Source organism: Rhipicephalus microplus, chromosome 7 (genome assembly GCF_043290135.1).
Source record: "Rhipicephalus microplus isolate Deutch F79 chromosome 7, USDA_Rmic, whole genome shotgun sequence".
Classification (NCBI taxonomy): Eukaryota; Metazoa; Arthropoda; class Arachnida; order Ixodida; family Ixodidae; genus Rhipicephalus; species Rhipicephalus microplus.
The window spans coordinates 12,595,617-12,614,069 of NC_134706.1; the positions used below are offsets into that span (position 1 = coordinate 12,595,617).

The 18,453-nt window shown below is 44.0% G+C and overlaps 1 protein-coding gene across 2 annotated transcripts in view; it reads right to left on the reverse strand.

Annotated features, from left to right (window-relative positions):
* Positions 1 to 856: 856 nt before the first annotated feature.
* Smurf (SMAD specific E3 ubiquitin protein ligase) overlaps positions 857 to 18,453 on the reverse strand; it is a 131,799-nt gene continuing 114,202 nt past the window's right edge. For both annotated transcript variants that reach the window (XM_075868674.1, XM_037431038.2), the window contains 8 exons: positions 17,677 to 17,780; positions 16,200 to 16,314; positions 15,773 to 15,951; positions 14,738 to 14,875; positions 12,378 to 12,498; positions 10,340 to 10,541; positions 9,426 to 9,510; positions 857 to 7,077 (listed from right to left, as the gene is read on the reverse strand). In XM_075868674.1, the coding sequence (XP_075724789.1) occupies positions 6,978 to 7,077; positions 9,426 to 9,510; positions 10,340 to 10,541; positions 12,378 to 12,498; positions 14,738 to 14,875; positions 15,773 to 15,951; positions 16,200 to 16,314; positions 17,677 to 17,780 (1,044 nt within the window). In that variant the 3' untranslated portion in view covers positions 857 to 6,977. The remainder of the gene's footprint in view (positions 7,078 to 9,425; positions 9,511 to 10,339; positions 10,542 to 12,377; positions 12,499 to 14,737; positions 14,876 to 15,772; positions 15,952 to 16,199; positions 16,315 to 17,676; positions 17,781 to 18,453) is intronic.

Sequence of the window (18,453 nt, forward strand, 5' to 3'; positions counted from 1 at the left end):
AGGGACGAACGGGTGCCGCTTTAAAGAGCTTCGCCCCTAAAATGGAACATATTTGACAACAAATAAGTAGATAATCGATCACATCGTAATTACGGTTCATTGATGAAACTTGCACAAAATGGCATATTTTATAATTTTCTTGATTGAAATACAATAATAATCGGCCTGGAATGAAGCATAAATTTGATAGTTTCAGGCAGACCCTCATAATTAATGCCTGAATGGGTTAAGTGCTAGGGGACACATTAGAGTGAAGTCCACAGGAGTCGAAATTTTCAAAATTTTAAGGAACAGTTAAATTACAGCCTGCTTTAGTCCACACCTATATATTGGTGTCCTGGCATATTGTAAATGCAATACATTTACAAACAGTAAATTTGCGTTCAAGGACTCCCAAATAACCTTTGACGATGCTGAGAACTAGCGCCTTATTCCCTCCTGACAATTTTCATCTTGTCGGCACAATTACTGATGCCGCGATCTGTTCACATGACATCACGAGGAAATAAGCTCTCAAGATGTTCATATATAAGAAACATTAGTAGTGAATCGTCTCCTAACCTGCTTTGCCATGCAGTCACACGCCTGTTCTGCATTGTCTCTCGCAACTATTGTGCGCGGTCAACCGATTTCACTTCATTTTGTGCATTTCTGAATGCTTATCGAAGAACAATATGTAGCCAAAAAGTGCAAAACCATGATAGGCTCAACGCTTAGTTGTCACATTGTCTATCTCATATGAAGACATAAGTGGCAAGTAGGAGATATTACCTGTAGAAAGGGTAGTGAAGGCACGAGAGAAACTACCACCTCGTCGAAGTATGAGTGGTTTAGGGATGCCACACACAGGACACAATTTACTCTTTATGGTACAACTTTATTTTGTATGGTGTTTCGCACATCCTTGTATGTCGTACACATAATAGGAAACAATGGAAGTATTTCGAGGGCTCACAGTCTACAATAAAAGTTGTCCGCACTCTCAAGACCAAAGAGGAAGGACATGTGAGGTGCAAACACGAGTCATAATAAGATTTTTTTTTATACACGAAAAGCAATGTGCTGACACGAAACAGCTGACACACTGCGTGGAAGAGTGTGCCAGAAATGTGCATTCGCAGCACTCAACACTAACATTCGCACCACATAAAAACTTCCAAGTCTCGGCTCCTAGAACACGAATGAGTCGCAAGGCACAAGCCGTGGTGCAGTTGCGGCTGTCTAGCAGCGTTTGTTGTGGGCTTTCCAAAAGCTGCAATGTCTACTTTCGTTTTGCGCTTCTTTTGGTGGCAGTGAAAAGTTGCACACTGCTTCGAAACCTTTTGCATCCCTTGCAGACGGAACTGAGAAGTGCCCCTGGTACAACGAAGAAGTTCTTACAGCATTTTTTTCATAAACTCAGGGTGAAGCGAAAAAAATCTACGTGAGAACATCACTTTCCTCATCTATGGCCTTTTTGATAAGTGCTGCATGTGAAAAGCGAGAGAGGTGCAAACAGCTTCCACTGCCTCCATTGCTAATTTGTTTACAGCCAAACGTTTACACTGAGGTGGCATTTTGCAGTGCATTTTATTTACCACAGTGGCTGCAACAGATCAATTGCCGCCTTTGTCAAAGGCCTGGAGTACGCGTCATCCACTTCATCGCGGTGAAAACCAATGACAGAAACACCCGCTTTACAAAAAATGGAACACCCACTGTAAAGATGACGTAAGGTGCAATATTTATTCCATAAACAAGCAGTGCCAGTGCTTACTTTACGGAAGGGATATATTTTTTTTCTCTAATATTACTTCAACACATGGTCAATTTGGAACATAGAAAACAAGTTCTGCATTCAACCACACACACCATGAAATGCCACCTCCACGCAAATCTGTCTGCAAGCGTAAGGAACCAACCGAACAGGCCTGTCTCGGCAACACAACATTCCGTATGACCAGAAGACAAGTGAAGCGTAAGGGCATACACACACACACATACAAAGGCATCCATAACAACCAAGCACAACTATCGAAACAATCGAGTCACAAGCTCAAGCATCTACACCTTTGCTTCCTCGAGCAAACTTGGAAGGATGGTTACATTTGGGCCACACAAACAAATAAAAGCCACCGTAATGCTGCCTGGTACTTTTCAGCTAAGTTGGCGTTTTGCCCTTTCGAGGCCAGAAGTGTGGCAAGAAATTTCATCAACAGTAGTTCCTCGCTATCTTTGTACAGTCACCTAAAAAGTCCACACAGACAACACATTTGAGTCATGCACTCTGTGCTCTCTCGCAACGTCAGTAGACAGGCAGCGGAACGTCGGGACTTTTTTTCCCCCTTAGAAATCTGGAAAAAGACGAGAGGGGCGCAAGAAAAGTGTCGTCGTGCGAGACATTTTCAACAACAGACCAAACACGTTTTTCGCTTAGAAGCTCTCTCCCATGTTTCGAGAACAGTGGAAGATATAACAACCCCTTGGTGACCCCCTCAAAATACGCAAGAAGGGCCCCGAGACGGCCTTCAAAACAGCTTGAACAGGGCGCGCTCGAGACACGCGGAAAATGTTAACTATGTTGTTGCCGGCTGCACAAAGTGCTACGTCAGGTATTTTATAAGTACAGCAGAGCAGCCTGGGCCATATAATGGCAGTGTCAGAAGATGTGGGAAAATGTTTCTACACAATGAAAAACAAAAAAGAAGACTCTAAGCATCAGTCATTGGACTCGGTTGTTCCACCCAGAGTGCCAAGAACGAGTTGTTCCCAACTCTGGATTTGAAACGTCGAGAGATGAAGCCGCAATGTGACTGCTCTGCAGGCTGCAATTGCAAACGTAGCAACTTGCAGTTTTTTTTTTCTGTGAAATCAGTCTTGCAAAGCTTGCAACACATCGAATCTCGCTTCATGTATTATTTATTCTAACTTGGCAAGGGCGCAGGTGCCAACTCCTCGCCAATAGTTTGCTTGGAATGTGAAATGACTTTGAGCTCCGCTGACGAAACTGTCAAAAGAGGAGCGTCGATGAAGAGAGGCAAGCACTCTGAATGCGGTGCTAGTAAGGAGTCAAATGCAGCCGCAGTATGTTTTACAAATGTTATGTGTATCACATTGGTGGTGTAGATAGAGTGTAGAGTGTTTGTGAACATGACATGTTGAGAATGAAGCACAAGCCTTGGTTGAAAAAAAGAAAATGTGAGCGATGAACGCTGTTCAACAATTCAGTCTTCAAAACATTTGCTAGCCAAGATCGTTACTTCAGAGTGAACAAGTAACAAACATTCAACAAGTTTGCTCTATGTCAATGAGAAAACGAAAGGAATTACAGCACTTTGCACATTAACTGCACGTAAGATGACCTGGAGACATGTGTGCTCATGAACTTTCATAACCCTTTTCTCTCTTTTTTTTCTTTTTCATTGCACAGCAGTTGAATATGCATAGTTAGTAACAATCCTTTTCTTAAACTTACTTAATCCTCAAAGGTCAAGATGAAACCGGCACTCGTTCATTCGAATTAGGTGGCTTCAAATTGCATAGATAACATGCCTCGCCTATGAATTTCTGACATTCCTTGTAGTTGCCAACAATTTATAATTACTGAAGTCTGAATCATAAACAATCTAATGCACATGACTGAAGCTGAACCATTAAGCGGTCAAGAGACAAACACGCAAACAAAACTATACTTCTTGGAAGAAATGATTCAGGCGCACCTACACTTGGGGACAACTTTCTGTGGCAACGAAGGGAAAGCTACGGGGGTGGAGCACATGTACTCTTACGCGAAGTAGTCCGGCTAGACTCGCTTTTCGAATGACGGCCATGCCCGAATAACAGCATGGAACTTGCAACATCTGCTTGCACAGCCATTTGTGAGTGAATTTCGACACAAGCTTCTTCGGCGAGTCGTTGGAATAGCTAAAGAGCAAGGCGCGCTCACCTAAAGAAGATGACCCCATTTTGACTATGAGATGCACTTAAAGTGTGAGATGTTTTTGGACGTGCAAAATGCGAAATTACACTTCATAAAGCAAAACAAATAATTATACGTCCTTGGTTCATTCCATGTCTCTTTATAAACAGCATCGTGACGAAAATAACGTAATGCTAATTTTGTGATTTTCGCACCAAAAACACAGACACATTTGTGGGACTATATTCTTCAGTGGTGGCACATGCACACTTTGGTTCCGGTAGCCTTCCCTACATCAACACAGAAAGTTGTCCCCGAGTATAATGATGCTGCACTCTGTCTCGCCAATTACGCAAAGTTCAGCGAAGGCTATTACCCTTGTCGGGCAATCAGCAGTGAATGCAGGCTGCTGGTTGAGAAAATGTAGTCACATTCAATCATCTGCTAAATGCTCCCCTACACTTCTATTCAGCTGGTGTCATGCGAATGGCAATCAGAAGCAAACAATAGAGGAGCGAGTACTTCCTTTGGTTCTCTGTTCCGAGAAGCTGATGCAACCAGTAGCTATCACTGCACTGCACCGAATTGGTGAGAGCAGAAGTGCAGGAGCATAGGCACCGTGTGAGATCTGGTCGTTAGTTGCAAGCCAAACTTGTGAAAGGGTGCACTCGTGCAGCACAGGGGAAAGACTTGTGAACGTCACGTGTAAGTCGCATGTGCAAGCGCGAGAGTGTCACACGTGACAGCCGCATGTGTGAACATGTCAGTCATACGAGTCGATATAAGACTGTCACAAAGAAGTAACATGCGACAGTCACAAGTGACCATCACATGGCTGTCTCGTGCGAGTCATATATGCAAATATGTGACTGTCACATGTGACTGTCTGATGGTGTGATATGGCAGAGTGTCACATGACATTCACAGTAAGACTTCCAAGAATGCACAACTTCACTATGCGATTGAATGTGAAATGGGCACGAATGAGAAGTGGTGGGTGCTCAGCTATATGCATGATTGCGCCGTATGTCTGAAAACAAACAAACAAAAAAAACCTAAATGAGGGGCACAGTTCATGGGTACACAACACGAATGCGTAACAAGAAAACAGGAAAGGCACAGAACATAGCGTGGCACACCATTCTGCGTCTTCTACATTTTCTCGTAACGTGTTCATTCTGTTGTAGTACATACAAACTACGCATCGCCAACTAGCCTGCCAGCAAAGTTGCTTAAATGTGGGCAAAGACACGTGGGACTAGTTGCTGCAATAACAGACAAACAAGCGTCACAGTGTGACGCCTGCTTCACACAACCCTAATTTGGGCGGCTCCAAAGCAATGGAAATAAAGTGATATAATAATTATCATATAATGCATTGTAGTAAAAAATACGACAAGAAACACACGGTGCACGAAAACAATAAGCAAAAAAAAAAACATGCCATCCAAAAGATACATCGCTACAATATATGTAGAAGCAGTCCATTAAATAAGGTGCGAAGTTACAAAGCACAATGACACACATCTTTCGTTAAACAAGCACTGCGAACAAATAATAAGAAAAAAGGCTACTTTGCACAGCGTGTGATGGAAAGAAAGTTATACAAAAATAGAAATGTTATCACTTTCTTGAGTCAACATTTGTTGTATGTGCTTAACAAGCAGTGCCATTATTTCTTGATCTATCACAGCAAATCGTTGTTTCGTTCGCTTGAACAATGCGCAGCTGTGAAGACTACGTCAAGTAAATCAAAGCGCCACTCGGATCCCCCAAAAAATGAAATGCCTGAATTTAGCTGCGTATGATTTTGTTCGGAGCCGTTCCAAGCCGTCTTCCACCAACAAACCAGCGCAAAAAATTAAGACAGCTGGTGGTCGAGAGGCAGTTCAAACTTGTGACGAGTTATTCCATTGGCGACGGTTTGTGTGGCCTCCAGAAAGAACTTCATCTACGAGACCCTAGTGTTTCGCGACATGTCGCTCAAGAAAGAGCTACCATGAAAGAATCATACATGCTTTTTTTTTTCTTTTACAAAAGACAACATGCACGATACAGTACAGCAGCAAATTACAAACAGAACAGATACCAAGTTAATTATAGCAATTAGCAGTAAACCAGACTATTTGCTTTGTAACTAGACGATGTGTTCGGGCTCAAAAAAGTAAGAGAAGCGAAGTGTGTGTCAAAGTTTTTAGACATGCGACGAATTGTGACTATGTACAGAAATGAGATAGCATCTTCTCAAGAGCTCCTTGCTCAGCATCAATGTGGAACAACAACAATAACAACAACAAAAAAGAATGCACCAATCTTCTTGCAAACCTTGACGATCTTGCATAGAGCAGGAGACTGAGCTCGAAAACCGAGCACCAACCGTGCAATCCTAGGCGGAAGTGCCTCTGCCACAAAGCGTAGACGAGGAATAGCGCGGACAACTTTGTACAATGCAAAAACTTAATGAACCGAGAATGGAGCACCTGCCGGACAAAATCTGAAATAAAAAAAAAGAAGAAAGAGGCAGAGATAGAAAAACTCTCCTCATTGTTCTGTTGTTGTGATGGCAGTGACAGTATGAAAAAAAAAAGACAACTGCGTTTTGTTGTGTCATTCTATGTCAGATAACCTAACTTCTTATCACACGTGATAACCTTTCCTTTCTCTCGTGCAAGTCAATTGCGAGTATATGCACACATATATGCATCGTTCAATAGCCACGACAAGGTGAGCGGTCCGAAAGCAATGCAACGTAAAGAAAACAATACAGAGACCCGTACAACTGTTCACCTAAACTTTCGCGCACACAAACACACACACACGCGCCACACCAGTAAGCGATAAGTCAATGGCTTCTGCAATGCATCCAAACACACTGGGACACGTCAGACAATGCGGTAGCTGTTTTGCTTGGCGATACGTCTCGTGACAAGACATGTCGTCAACATGTCGAGCAGCTTTCGAGAACGCGCAACAGGTTCGCCATCCGCTGGCAAGGCGGCAGTGCAGCCACTTGTTCTGTCGTAGTAGATGACGCAACGGCCGATGCAGAAGATTTTAAAAAGAAACTACGCGATGAAAGTCACTCCACGGCGAATCCACAAGTCTCCTCGATGGCCTGGGTTAGCTTCTCGCTGAGTTTTTCTTGAGTTTCATATGGAGGCAGGTCGATTCGGTTAAAGCTGCACAGGAGAAGGTGAAAGATTACGTGAATCTCATGTTGCATGAAATGTTGGCAAGCAATCAAACTTCATAAGTGCAGAGCCAATAAATTCTATTTGGTAACTCTTTCTTGGAAGTGAAGCAAATGCCACAAAGTGAAATAGCACATATTCTGACAACTGCCTCCCTATTTTCAATGTGAGATATAAATACTCCTTTATTTCCTACACATAGCTCTTTGAGACAGGATGCAACACACACCAGTGAGATACACTCAAACCTCAATATACGAAAACTGCACCTTACACGAAATTTAATTTGTTATATCCGAAAATTCCTTATAAAGGTATATTCCTAACACTGTCTATCAAACCTCGATATAACGAGCCCAGATATAACAAAACATTGGTTATAACAAAGTGAATGAAGAACAGTCATGCAATAGACAGTGTAAGGGTTAGGAATATGTATTTACTCAAATCTAGGCCGACCCCAATTCTAAGCCGACCTCCATAAATCCGAAGCCCTGAATAAAAAAAAAAAAAAATGACCTCGAACGTAGGCCAAACGAAACAGTGTTCACCAAGAGAGGACCATTATTGAACACGAAGATGAAAGAAGGCAGTTGGTTCATGATGCAAATAACTTGAGAAACATACAGTCACTAGTCCTGTTGTGCGTGTTTTTTTTGTTGTCATTTTTCTCACGCTGCTTCTAGTTATTTACATCATAAAGATACCGTGCTTGCCGATGCCGCGCTCATTCCGAATCGCCGTCGCTGGCTTCAAACAGTGCACAGTTCTTCGCGCCATCAAGTGTATTGGATGTGCCGCACTTCTTAAAAGAGCGCACAATCAAAGTTCCCGGGTTGTCGTCCCACGCTGCAGCCCCTCCAGTCACGCACATTTTGTCGTCCACTCCGAAGTCCCGCCCGGCTTGAATGTTGGATGACGACTCCACGGCTAGGACAACTTCCCTTTTATAAGCGGCACTATAATGACACCACCTGTTTGGCCCCATAGAGCTACACCACACAGAGACCACTCGCAGCGCGACTCGAAATAACGAACGGTTCGCCTCGACATTCGCTACAAAGATCAAAATGGCATAATACCATTTTTACTTAAGCCAGGTGTTGGCTTGGCTATTAATGGCTATAATACCGTCTAGGTGGTGCTAGTTGTGCACCACTTTTCTCAATGAAAGATGGTGCGTTTTTCAAGATCGAATCTAAGCGACCCTAAAATTTAATGCAAAAAAACTTGAAAAAAAAAAAAAAACTATTGGCCTAGATTCGAATAGGTATAGTACACCTTTGTAAGAAATTTTTGGATATACTGAGCTAATCTCCATGTGAGATACAATTTTGTTAAGTTTGAGTGTATTTGTATTTACTTTACTTTTAAAAGTTGTCAACTTTTACTTTTGCACGTGTGAGAATGTCTCGTCTTTTGCATGCACATCGAACGCTAAGTGGCATAATAACATATTTACAGTAACGTATTTGACAAGTCATCACGTTCATTTAAACGAAAGTGAAATCTTGCTATTTTTCAAAGATGTTTACACCTCCTTTGAACAAAAAAAGGACGACAATTGCACAGGCCTTGTTTGTAATTTAAAAAGAAATACTGCACAAGTTGGTTGGGTCACGACAAGCATGATCATTCTTCTGCATACATGATATATATAATATTCAAATTTGATTCAAAACTGTTCGAACCAAATCAGTAGTATTTGCTTGGACATTGCTTAGAAACTCCTCCCTCCCTCATCCCCACTTCTCTTGCGTCAGTTTGTAGTATGGCATTGACGCATACAACACAAAATTGAGTAGCTGCACTAGCTCGATGAGGTCAGGGAGGGATTTACTATTCGAAACGGCAGAGTTCTGAACAAGTGAATGCATCTCTGAACATGTTGGTGCGTGATCTTCAAATTAAAGCACGGAAACCGGTAATAAACCACTTTATAGTAAGTGCTTGCCCTTCTGTCTTCTTGTCCCGTCTTTCTCGTAGTCTAATTTTATTCCAAATTCTAAAGAAGTGATAGCATGAAAAATCATAAGAACAACATAAAAAGAAAGGAAGATGGCAGCATAAATTAGCTCAAAGAGAAGTATCAGGGATACAATAAAATGGAGTTGATGACTGCAGAAAATGGCAAGGCATTATAAAATAAAGGAATTTGTGGGTCTAACATGACGCTAGACCACAAGGCAGGGTTGCACTTAATGAAGATAGCGAAAGCATCAGACTTAAAAATGAAACCGCACAGGCAAGTCATTCAATGAAACCAAGCCAAAAATCAAAAAAGCGATAGTGAAGAGTGATACAGAGCGAGAGGGCGAGCAAGACAAGGTGCTTACCACGTGTGTGCCTTTGGCAAGTTGTCCGTGTTGGCATCGATCATGTGTATCGTGAACAACCTAGGACCGGCTGCTCCGGTGGAACCTGCGCAAACCGGTGCAAACGCCAGATGTTACTTGGTGCTCAGAGCCGACTGTGAGGAGGCGAGCACGATTCGACACTGCAGTAATGTAAGATGAGAAAAATGTAGCGATCGCACAGCTTAGAACCACATACTTCGCCACAGTACCTGTGGGTTGCTGTCTCACATGATTGCGGTCAATGGGGCCGTCGGCACTGCACGCTTACAGTGACCTCGACAAAAGTCTACATTTTTCCAATTATATTTGTCATTATATTCAGACACAACTTTACGATTCTGCGGCATTTCTTCTTCATGGACAAGTGCACTCCGGACGAGCGTTATGAGCCAGTCCCTGCTTTTGGAGAACACTGCCGAGCGCATGAGTGGGACTATTTCTATAATCGTGGAGCAGACCTGCTGCCACGTTTCAAACACCAGGGCTGGGCCCATTAATACTTCTCGCGCGGTTTGCGAGTACAAGAACAACTGTCGTTAAAAGTAATCACTTCAGTGGGAAACTGAGGAAATAAATTTGCAGCCACATTAGTGACTAGTCGTTAAGGGTACTCTGCTGTGAATGTTGCTGCACTTTCCCATGGAGCAGTCTCAGAATGCTTAAGATGACAGAACGACGTTGGACAGCCACGCTCAACTATTGTATAATGGCACTCATGCCGAAGTTGTCACAAAGCGTCTCAACTCGTGCACTGGAACATTACTGGCACTGGCCCGTACCAACTTCACTACTTTGTTTCCTTCGGATTCCAAATACTCTTCATCACATCTATGATGGCATGCGATCACACAGAAAAAAGCAGCTAGAATAGACATAGGCCTCTGCCTTCTCACCTTGAAGAGCCTTGAAACCCTGAAGGGGAACCCGTGAGCTGCCCGTCACAAACTGGAGGAGCCGCGCTCGCCGCTCCTCGCTGTATGACTCGACAGTCTGCCAGAACCACTTGACCACGTTGCTGTCGGCCGTGCAGTGCTTCAGCCGCGTGTTGGCCTTCCAGTCGGCCAAGTCGATCTTGCCCAGCCCGCCGATCACCAGCTGCACGGGCAACATAACGGCGATTCGTGATGAAGGCCATGACACACACAGCACATGTGAGGTACCTCGCTAATATGCCTTTAGCTGGGTTACCGTATTTACTCACGTAATCCTCGCCCCCCCCCCCCCCCTCAACCCATGGCCCAAGAAAAATACGATTTCTTTTTTTTCCTCGAGTAATTATCGCACCCCCAAAAACTGCCGCAATAATGTCATCTGCTCGTTCCATCCACTGATGATGATAGCGTGTGCCATCTGGCACCACCTTAAGCATCAAGCGCACTATTGCACGCAGATTTAATCCAATTCAAGCCAAGCCGAAGTGGCCAGTGCGCGTTGCGGGATGTTTTGTATGCTGTGTCGGTAATCTTGGCACGTTATGGGGTGATACTGAAGCTACACAGCTGCTTCAAGTTGCAAGTGATAGATCATGCACTAAACGACGGCAACAGGGCCGCTGGTAGGCCCTTCGGAGTCTACGAGTTTTGTGTTCACAACTGGTGACGGCAGCTGAAAGCCACCAAGACACATTGGGCCTGCCGTGGGCCTAAAACTGGGATTGATGGTAAACTTTATTTCTTCAGAGGGAAACCGCGGATGATTCTGTGTTTAATGGCCATCAGCCCAATACTGACATCCTACGCTTACCTTTTGAGGGCTCCTGCTAAGCGATGAACGCTACCGTTACGCCCGCAACGCCCTCAAGCTTTCGTATGGTATTCTAATTCTCGACTATTTGCTTGCACTTTTTGTGTTTAAAATAAATCTTGCCTTGTGTTGAACCTCTGCTTTTATTGTTGAGGTAAGTTCTAATTAGTACTTCTTAAAGCTTAGTGTAAGTTGCTGGTGTGAGAATCCCGATTTGCGGCCACTTCGTTTTTCTTTTTCGCTCTGTACGTTTTCGTGGAAAGTTTTCCCCGCGTAATTCTCGCACCCCCCAACTTTGCATCAGTTTTCCGACAAAAAAAGTGCGAGGATTATGCGAGTAAATACGGTAGTTAGTACCGACCTAACATGCCATGAATCTACACGGCTATGGAGTATCATCAGGTCCAGGCACAAGTATTAATGAATCAATAAAACGAGTCAAAGCGCGCTATAAGCTTGACAGAATGACACAGTAGCAGATGTCCTGAGCTATTATTATGCCATAATACGGAGGCAAATACACATGATTTAATATCAATGAGAGAGTATGAGACAGGTTCATTTCAAGCAATCGGCCTTTATTGGTGCAGCTTCCGTAACGTTTGCTGAGCAGAACCTTCTGCTCAGCAAACGAACGCCAAAGCCAAGTCACGGCGGCAGGTAGCTTTATGTAAAGCTGATTCTCAGAGTAATTACAACAGGTATCACAGGGATGGAAATTACTCAATAGAAGGAGCATCCTTTACAACAGTGAAACAAGGCTACTCCCCTGAGGATACAAAGTATCAAGAGGGTGTATAAACTAGTATTGCTCTCCAAATCAGTTCTAGAAGGTGCACCATCTTTAACAGTGAAACAACACTACACTTCTAAAAGTGCAAAATACAAGGAGTGCATATCATCTTGCTCCCCCCACTAGTTCTACAAGCTGTTTCATTTTCTCATCATAACGTTACTCCCTAAAGATGTAAAATTACGAAATGGCGTGCCGAATCACCTCATCTTCTAAGAGGACGTAGAAGGTGCATCATTTTCACAGAATCCACAAAGGTTACTCCCTCAGAGGTGTAGGACACTGACGGGTGCATTACACATTCAAAACACATGATTTCTCGGCTTTGTTGGGCAAGCAAACTGCGTTTGAGGACCTGACAAATCCCACAGAAAAAGCTACGAGAGAAAGCTCACCTCGAGCTCCTTCTCGTCAAAGGACTTGAGCAGGTTTGGGTGAATGAGTTCACTGAAGCCCTTCTGTAGCGCCAGGAACTGCTGCTCGATTCCTCGCATGAACCGGTAGTTCACAAACAACCTGCACATTTACAAACACACTGTCATAAAGGATGGCTCCACTGTGCTTGCTTCATGCTCAGTTTCTGCAGTGTGGAAAGTAGCGTGCGGGCAACTATCTAATGTACAGACGTGTCCAGCGTTAAAGGGAACACCTGGGTGCACAGCATGTTTATATTTCTCTATCTTACAGAAGCATAGTGGCCTTGATTTGCATAAGACTACTGGTGGTTGAGAGTTGCGACTCCTTTTAACAGATTAATGACGTGCATGAAGACTGTTTCCTTATAAACTTGCTGTTAGAGGGCCGGCAATATTGATGACGTTCATTCGAGTCTTCCCTTTTAACAGTGAACCATGCTGTACAAGAATGCATCGAAAACACTAAACTCACACAATACGCATTCTAAGATTATATTTTGAAACTGAAAAGAGCACAAAAGAAAGCAGGACGTGATGTGAACTAAGAAAGCCTCACATGTGCACAGACGGGAATGCACCAGTTATACGCAATTCACCTGCAAAATGTAACAGTGTATCAGCTCGAGTTACCAAGAGCATTGTGATGGGTGAAGAAAACGAGAACAACGACGGAAGTGCGGGGCAAGGCGCGTGTGATTTCGAGCCAACTGTGCGCGCGAGGTCAGCCAATCAGCTGATGACCTGTGGTGGCCCATAGAGGTGGCGTGCCACAATTGGGCCACGTGTGACCATTACGCGGCGGTAAGCTTTGTGGTTAGGGACGAGCCGGAGCAGTGGCAGACGGAAGACAGCGGGTCGAAGCATCAGACGCAGGCGATCCAGGTTCCGGCCAGGGAACGCGGCCGTCCACGCTACTGCTGTCCAACTACCAGCTGGGGTGGCGTTGCCGGCACGAGTACTGCATCTCGGGGCGGGGCCTGGCCTGCTGTTCTTTTCCTTGCCGAGGGCATCGCGGATTTCGGCGAGGCGTCTCCACGGTCAGCAGTTCGGCACAGCGACGATCGTGGCCTGGCTAACGGTCACGGTTGCGCCGAGCATCGCGTCTCGGCGCACACTCTTCGCTGGACGGGCTGGCCATTCCACGCTTGGAGCATCACGTCTCCGATGCGGGTCGACTGCTCCGTAGTCGTACCCACGCCCCCACTCCGCCAAGCGTCACCGTCACCATAGCATCACACATTGAGACGCACCCCGCTTCCGATCGACTGTCACCGCCTCCTGCCCTGCACCTCGGCGTTCGTCGAGGCCCGCATCTCATTGTGAAGTTTTTGAAACTCTGCGCCTTGAACTCTCGTTCATTTGTTTTATCGTTTGATCAGACAGTTTTTTTACTTTTCTGCTTCACGGTTTTTCTGGTTCTGTGTTCTATGTTTTTCTTTCTTGCTCTGTCATAAACGTCGTGTGTGTTGTTACTGCGTTGTCTCAAAGTCCATTTCTCCTGGCACGACACGCAAAACAAGCGTTGACGAACCTTGGCACCGATAAAGAATAATATTTTCATTGCAAGCATAAATGTAATTTTGTTACCGTTAGGAGTTTCAGCAAGGTTACTTGTTATGATTACTTGATAAAGTGTATTCATTAATTTTTGTTACCAGTGGAACTGTAAATAATAAACGCCACAAACGTGAACATTACACTTAATTCTGATTTATCTATGTGCCAAGGAGACATTAAAACATTCTTGTGATCATATAAGCATCAGTGTTATCTGCCCGTTTATAAAAAATTGTATTTCTGTACGAAGAAAATATATACAACTTGTTAGATGCGAACATACACATTTTAGTAACTATTATGCAGTAACTTAGTCACTGCCCGTAAAAAGTGCTACTGCCGCATGAATAAAGAAGAAATGAATCACAGTTTGAGGTTATGTGAAAGCTCAACTGGTTTCTGATAATATATTATTAGTAACTAGGGAATAGGGCCTGTTTAAACCTCAGCTATTCTACAACCAATGTGTACCAATGTGTTTTTGAACACACATTCACTCATCTCTGTATGTTATGTACTCTCAAATCTCATTATAACAGCCACACCTGCCATGAAAATGCTTTATTATATCCAAAAATTTGTTATACACGAATATTTGCAGTACTGTATCTATGACAGAACTATTCTTCCTTTACTTCATTATAACCAATAATTCGTTATATCTGGGTTCGTTATATCAAGGTCAGAGTGTAATACCCCAATGGGGCCTTTAAAGCAACAATAACTGATGGTGACGATTAGTAAGTATATTAACTAGCTACCACATAGAGACTGGCACATACCTGACATATTCCTTCTTATTGTCGTCCGTGACTGGCAGGTCCTTGCCGTTGGGCTTGAGTTCGTGCACCTGGAGCTGGCCAAAGGCATTGTGCTCCACAGAAAAGGTCGTGTCGATGTAGTCTCCAATGTCATTATTCCTGAAAGAACGAAGACACAGAGATTTAACTCTACAGCCCCCGGAAGTGGCCGCATCGGTCAACACCTCCAACAGATGGGTTTCACTAAAAGAGGTAGTCAGCACGGAATGTCATCATGATTGTGAGCCTATTTCCAGTGTGAGGCAGAAACCTCTCCCAATAATACCCAACTTACCTGTTCCCATTTGTTTATTATCGAAGGCCTTCGTCGTTGATGTAAAACACCCAAAAATACATAGACTTGCAATTTCCCGCCAGGCTGCTCCGCGAGTCACATGTAGCGCCCACAAAAACACCATTTGGTAGATGCAACCACAATCTTATCATCGGTGACCACAGAAATACCTTGCCACTACAATGTAAAAATAATGCATTACACTCAAACATTGAGCTAATTATAAGAAAGCCACATCTGACACAAAAATAATAACTTTGTCACATCCGAAAATTTATTATAAACGAGTATCTGTAACACTGCGTGTATGACAGAGATACTCATTTAAGCAGTCGAACCGCTTCATAAAAGACACTGATATAGGAGACAAGTGGGTATAAAAGACACCAGTGTGCCTATATTGAAACTGGGGTTGATCAGAACACAAGAACAGTGCACCCTGCTCATAAGAGACACCTCGTATAAAAGATGAGAATGCCGCTCTGATGAATGTCTCTTACAAAAGGGTTCAACTGTAATTCGTTACACACGTGTTCATTATTTGAGGTACGAGTGTACTCGAAAAATACAGGTGCGTAACGTAGACAGGGATTTAGAAAGAAAAAGGATCTGCGCATTCACTAGTCCTTGTCTTCCCAGGTCAACCATTTTGACGAATGTACCAAATGAAGAACAGCTCCAGAACATGCAACCAAGCGAGTTTTGCAGGCGCGGCTACTCACAGCATCCATGTGAGGCTCCGGTGCAGGTCCGGGTCGACGGCCTCGATGTCGTCCAGGTGGATGGGCTTTCCCAGCAGCATCTTGTAGAAAGGCAGCGTGAAGCCGCCGTCTATGTAGTGGCCATGGAACACAGCCAGCCCGATGACCCGGCCCACAAAATGGAAGTACGACAGGTGTTCCTGCGCAATGCACAAATCAGGATGAGTGAATGTCTCGAGAATTGTGGCGAGCTGGAAACGAGCCCCGAAACAAAGCCTTTGTAACTTCCACACGTAACGCTTGAGTGGGACCGGTCCGCCAGCTAACGACACAGTAGAACATCATGTGCCGTAACTTGCCAAGACAATTGTAGAGAGCACGACATCTTTATTTTTCTACAACCATCAAAACATCATCATTAAAACGACCAGAAAACTCTGTCACGCACCGGATTCACCGAGGAGTCGGGGTTGATCTGGAGCGTGTAGATGTCGTCACGTGTGTACTGGAACAGGCCGTAATACGGGTTCAGCATCTCGTGCGACAGAAGGTACAGCCACTCCCTGCGTGACAAACGAACGTGCGTAAAGCAATTAGTACCAAAGAAAGCAAAGACACAGGCTATGTGCTGCTATTTTTATCGATAAACGACGAGGCTGACATTCACAAGACTGAGCAATAAGAGCTAACGTGCTGGAGGCCCTCCGATTCTGAATGGTTTCTACTGCTACAGTCCCTACCGAAATGCCTCTAAAGACCAGCAGCATTTAGACAGGTTGAGAATCCTTTGAAAATGGTATACTCAGTGGCTGCACCAGAATGTTTCTTTACTGGGAGGGCAACCACGACAAGTACGTTCCTTCAGGGGGACAGGGAGGCTGGAAACATATCAAATCAACTCAAATCTTTATTTCCACCATGTACAATCTAACAGATGGGGAACATTGGAAGAAAAGCTGCTGAAAATATGCATGGTGCTCTTGGGAAGAGCGAGGGGGAAGGGGGGAGGCAGAAATTTTGGGGGGGGGCTTCAGCCCCCCCACGCCCCCCCGCTGGTGCCAGCCCTGGCTGTAATCATTCACTTGGATTGGTTGTTGACAGCAGCAACATACCTTTAACAGCAAAACTGTAATATGACTAGGCACTGTGAGATCGGGTTCATGGACAAAAGATGTGCAACAACAATTTCTGGCGAACCGATTAAACTCGAGTAGTCGAGCATTTTTTAAATTTAAAAAAAAAGGGAGGCGGGGGGGGGATCATGGTGTAAAATTGAATATACGGTGCATGATTTCACCGAAATCGCATAATGTACAAAAAAATTTCGCTTCAAGGACAAAGCCACTTGCATAGGCAACGAACATCATGCCATTTTTGTACTTTTAAAAACAACGGGGGTTCTTTTGAACTACAGGATATCATTTTGAGACCACCGTTGATAACACAAGTCACGCACAAGAGAGACATTGGTATCTTTGAGTGCGTGCCTCTTATTTGCTCAATATAGTCAACAATGATAATATATAAATCCAATAAACCAATAATTTTATTATATCAGGCCCACCAATGTCGCAGCTTGGTTGGCTTCTATCTTCACAGATGAGTAAGAACTGAATTTTTCTTTCCAAGTTCATTTTCCTTACTAAATCGATGCTTCAATTTATAAAAACACAGTCATGTTCCTTTACACTTTCTTTATCTTAATCCTATACAGCAAATGTTTAACGTAGCACTATGCAAATGAAGAAAATGTGGAAGATAAGGACACCTAACATGCATTGGCGCACCATAAAATATGAATGAACAACAACAAGTGGGAATATTACACATTAAGTCACTTTATGCATGCTACGGAGTTGTTGCTAGCTTATTCACAGATTGTTTGTCCCGTTCGTTACAGCTCGAAAAATAAAAACCGTGCCCACCTGGCCACGCCACCGTAGTCGAGGCCCTCCTCACCACGAAACTTGACCATGAGCCGCTTCTTGAGGTCCTTGGGACGCATCTTCATGATGAGCCGATACGACTCCTGCATCGTTAACCGAAAACGTGCTTGCGTGCTTGAAAAGTGACACAAAGCAACGAAAATGGGGAAAAAAAGAGAAAAAAGTTTCGTTTGCACGATTCATTTTTGCTGCTTTAAAGGTTAAACATTGACCTACTGTTTGTAAAAATAGAGCAGATTATATTTAGAATCTATGCATCAAAATGAATGAACAACCTAACATGACCAAGTTTACATTTCCTGCACTTATTGCTTGGTCATGGAAAAAGGCAGTAACCATGGTGCGCTTATTCAAAAAGCTGACCAGCCATGAGGGCCACTGACTGATTACTTGTTCTCAACCAACTTCCCTGGGTACAAAATCACGATAGAGATCAAGGCTGTGCCGGGGATCTTAGCGTTCGTGCTAGCTGCACGACGACAATTTTTCTTGGGAATCTCAGCGCCCCGATCCTACTAATCGGACAAAAGAGTGGGAGGGGGACCGTTTGAAAAAGACTGTCACTTGGCCGTCACGCAGCCGCCAAAGGTGTAACGTGGTGTCCGACGGGCCAATTTCTGTGAAACATCGCTGAAATTGGGCTCACCAACATACGCGAGTCCAAATGTAAATCAATGAGAGTAAATTCAAATGGACACAAGTCTGTGCCTGTGTGATGTGTTAATGAGTGCGAGCGAGTGCCAACGAGTGTGAACG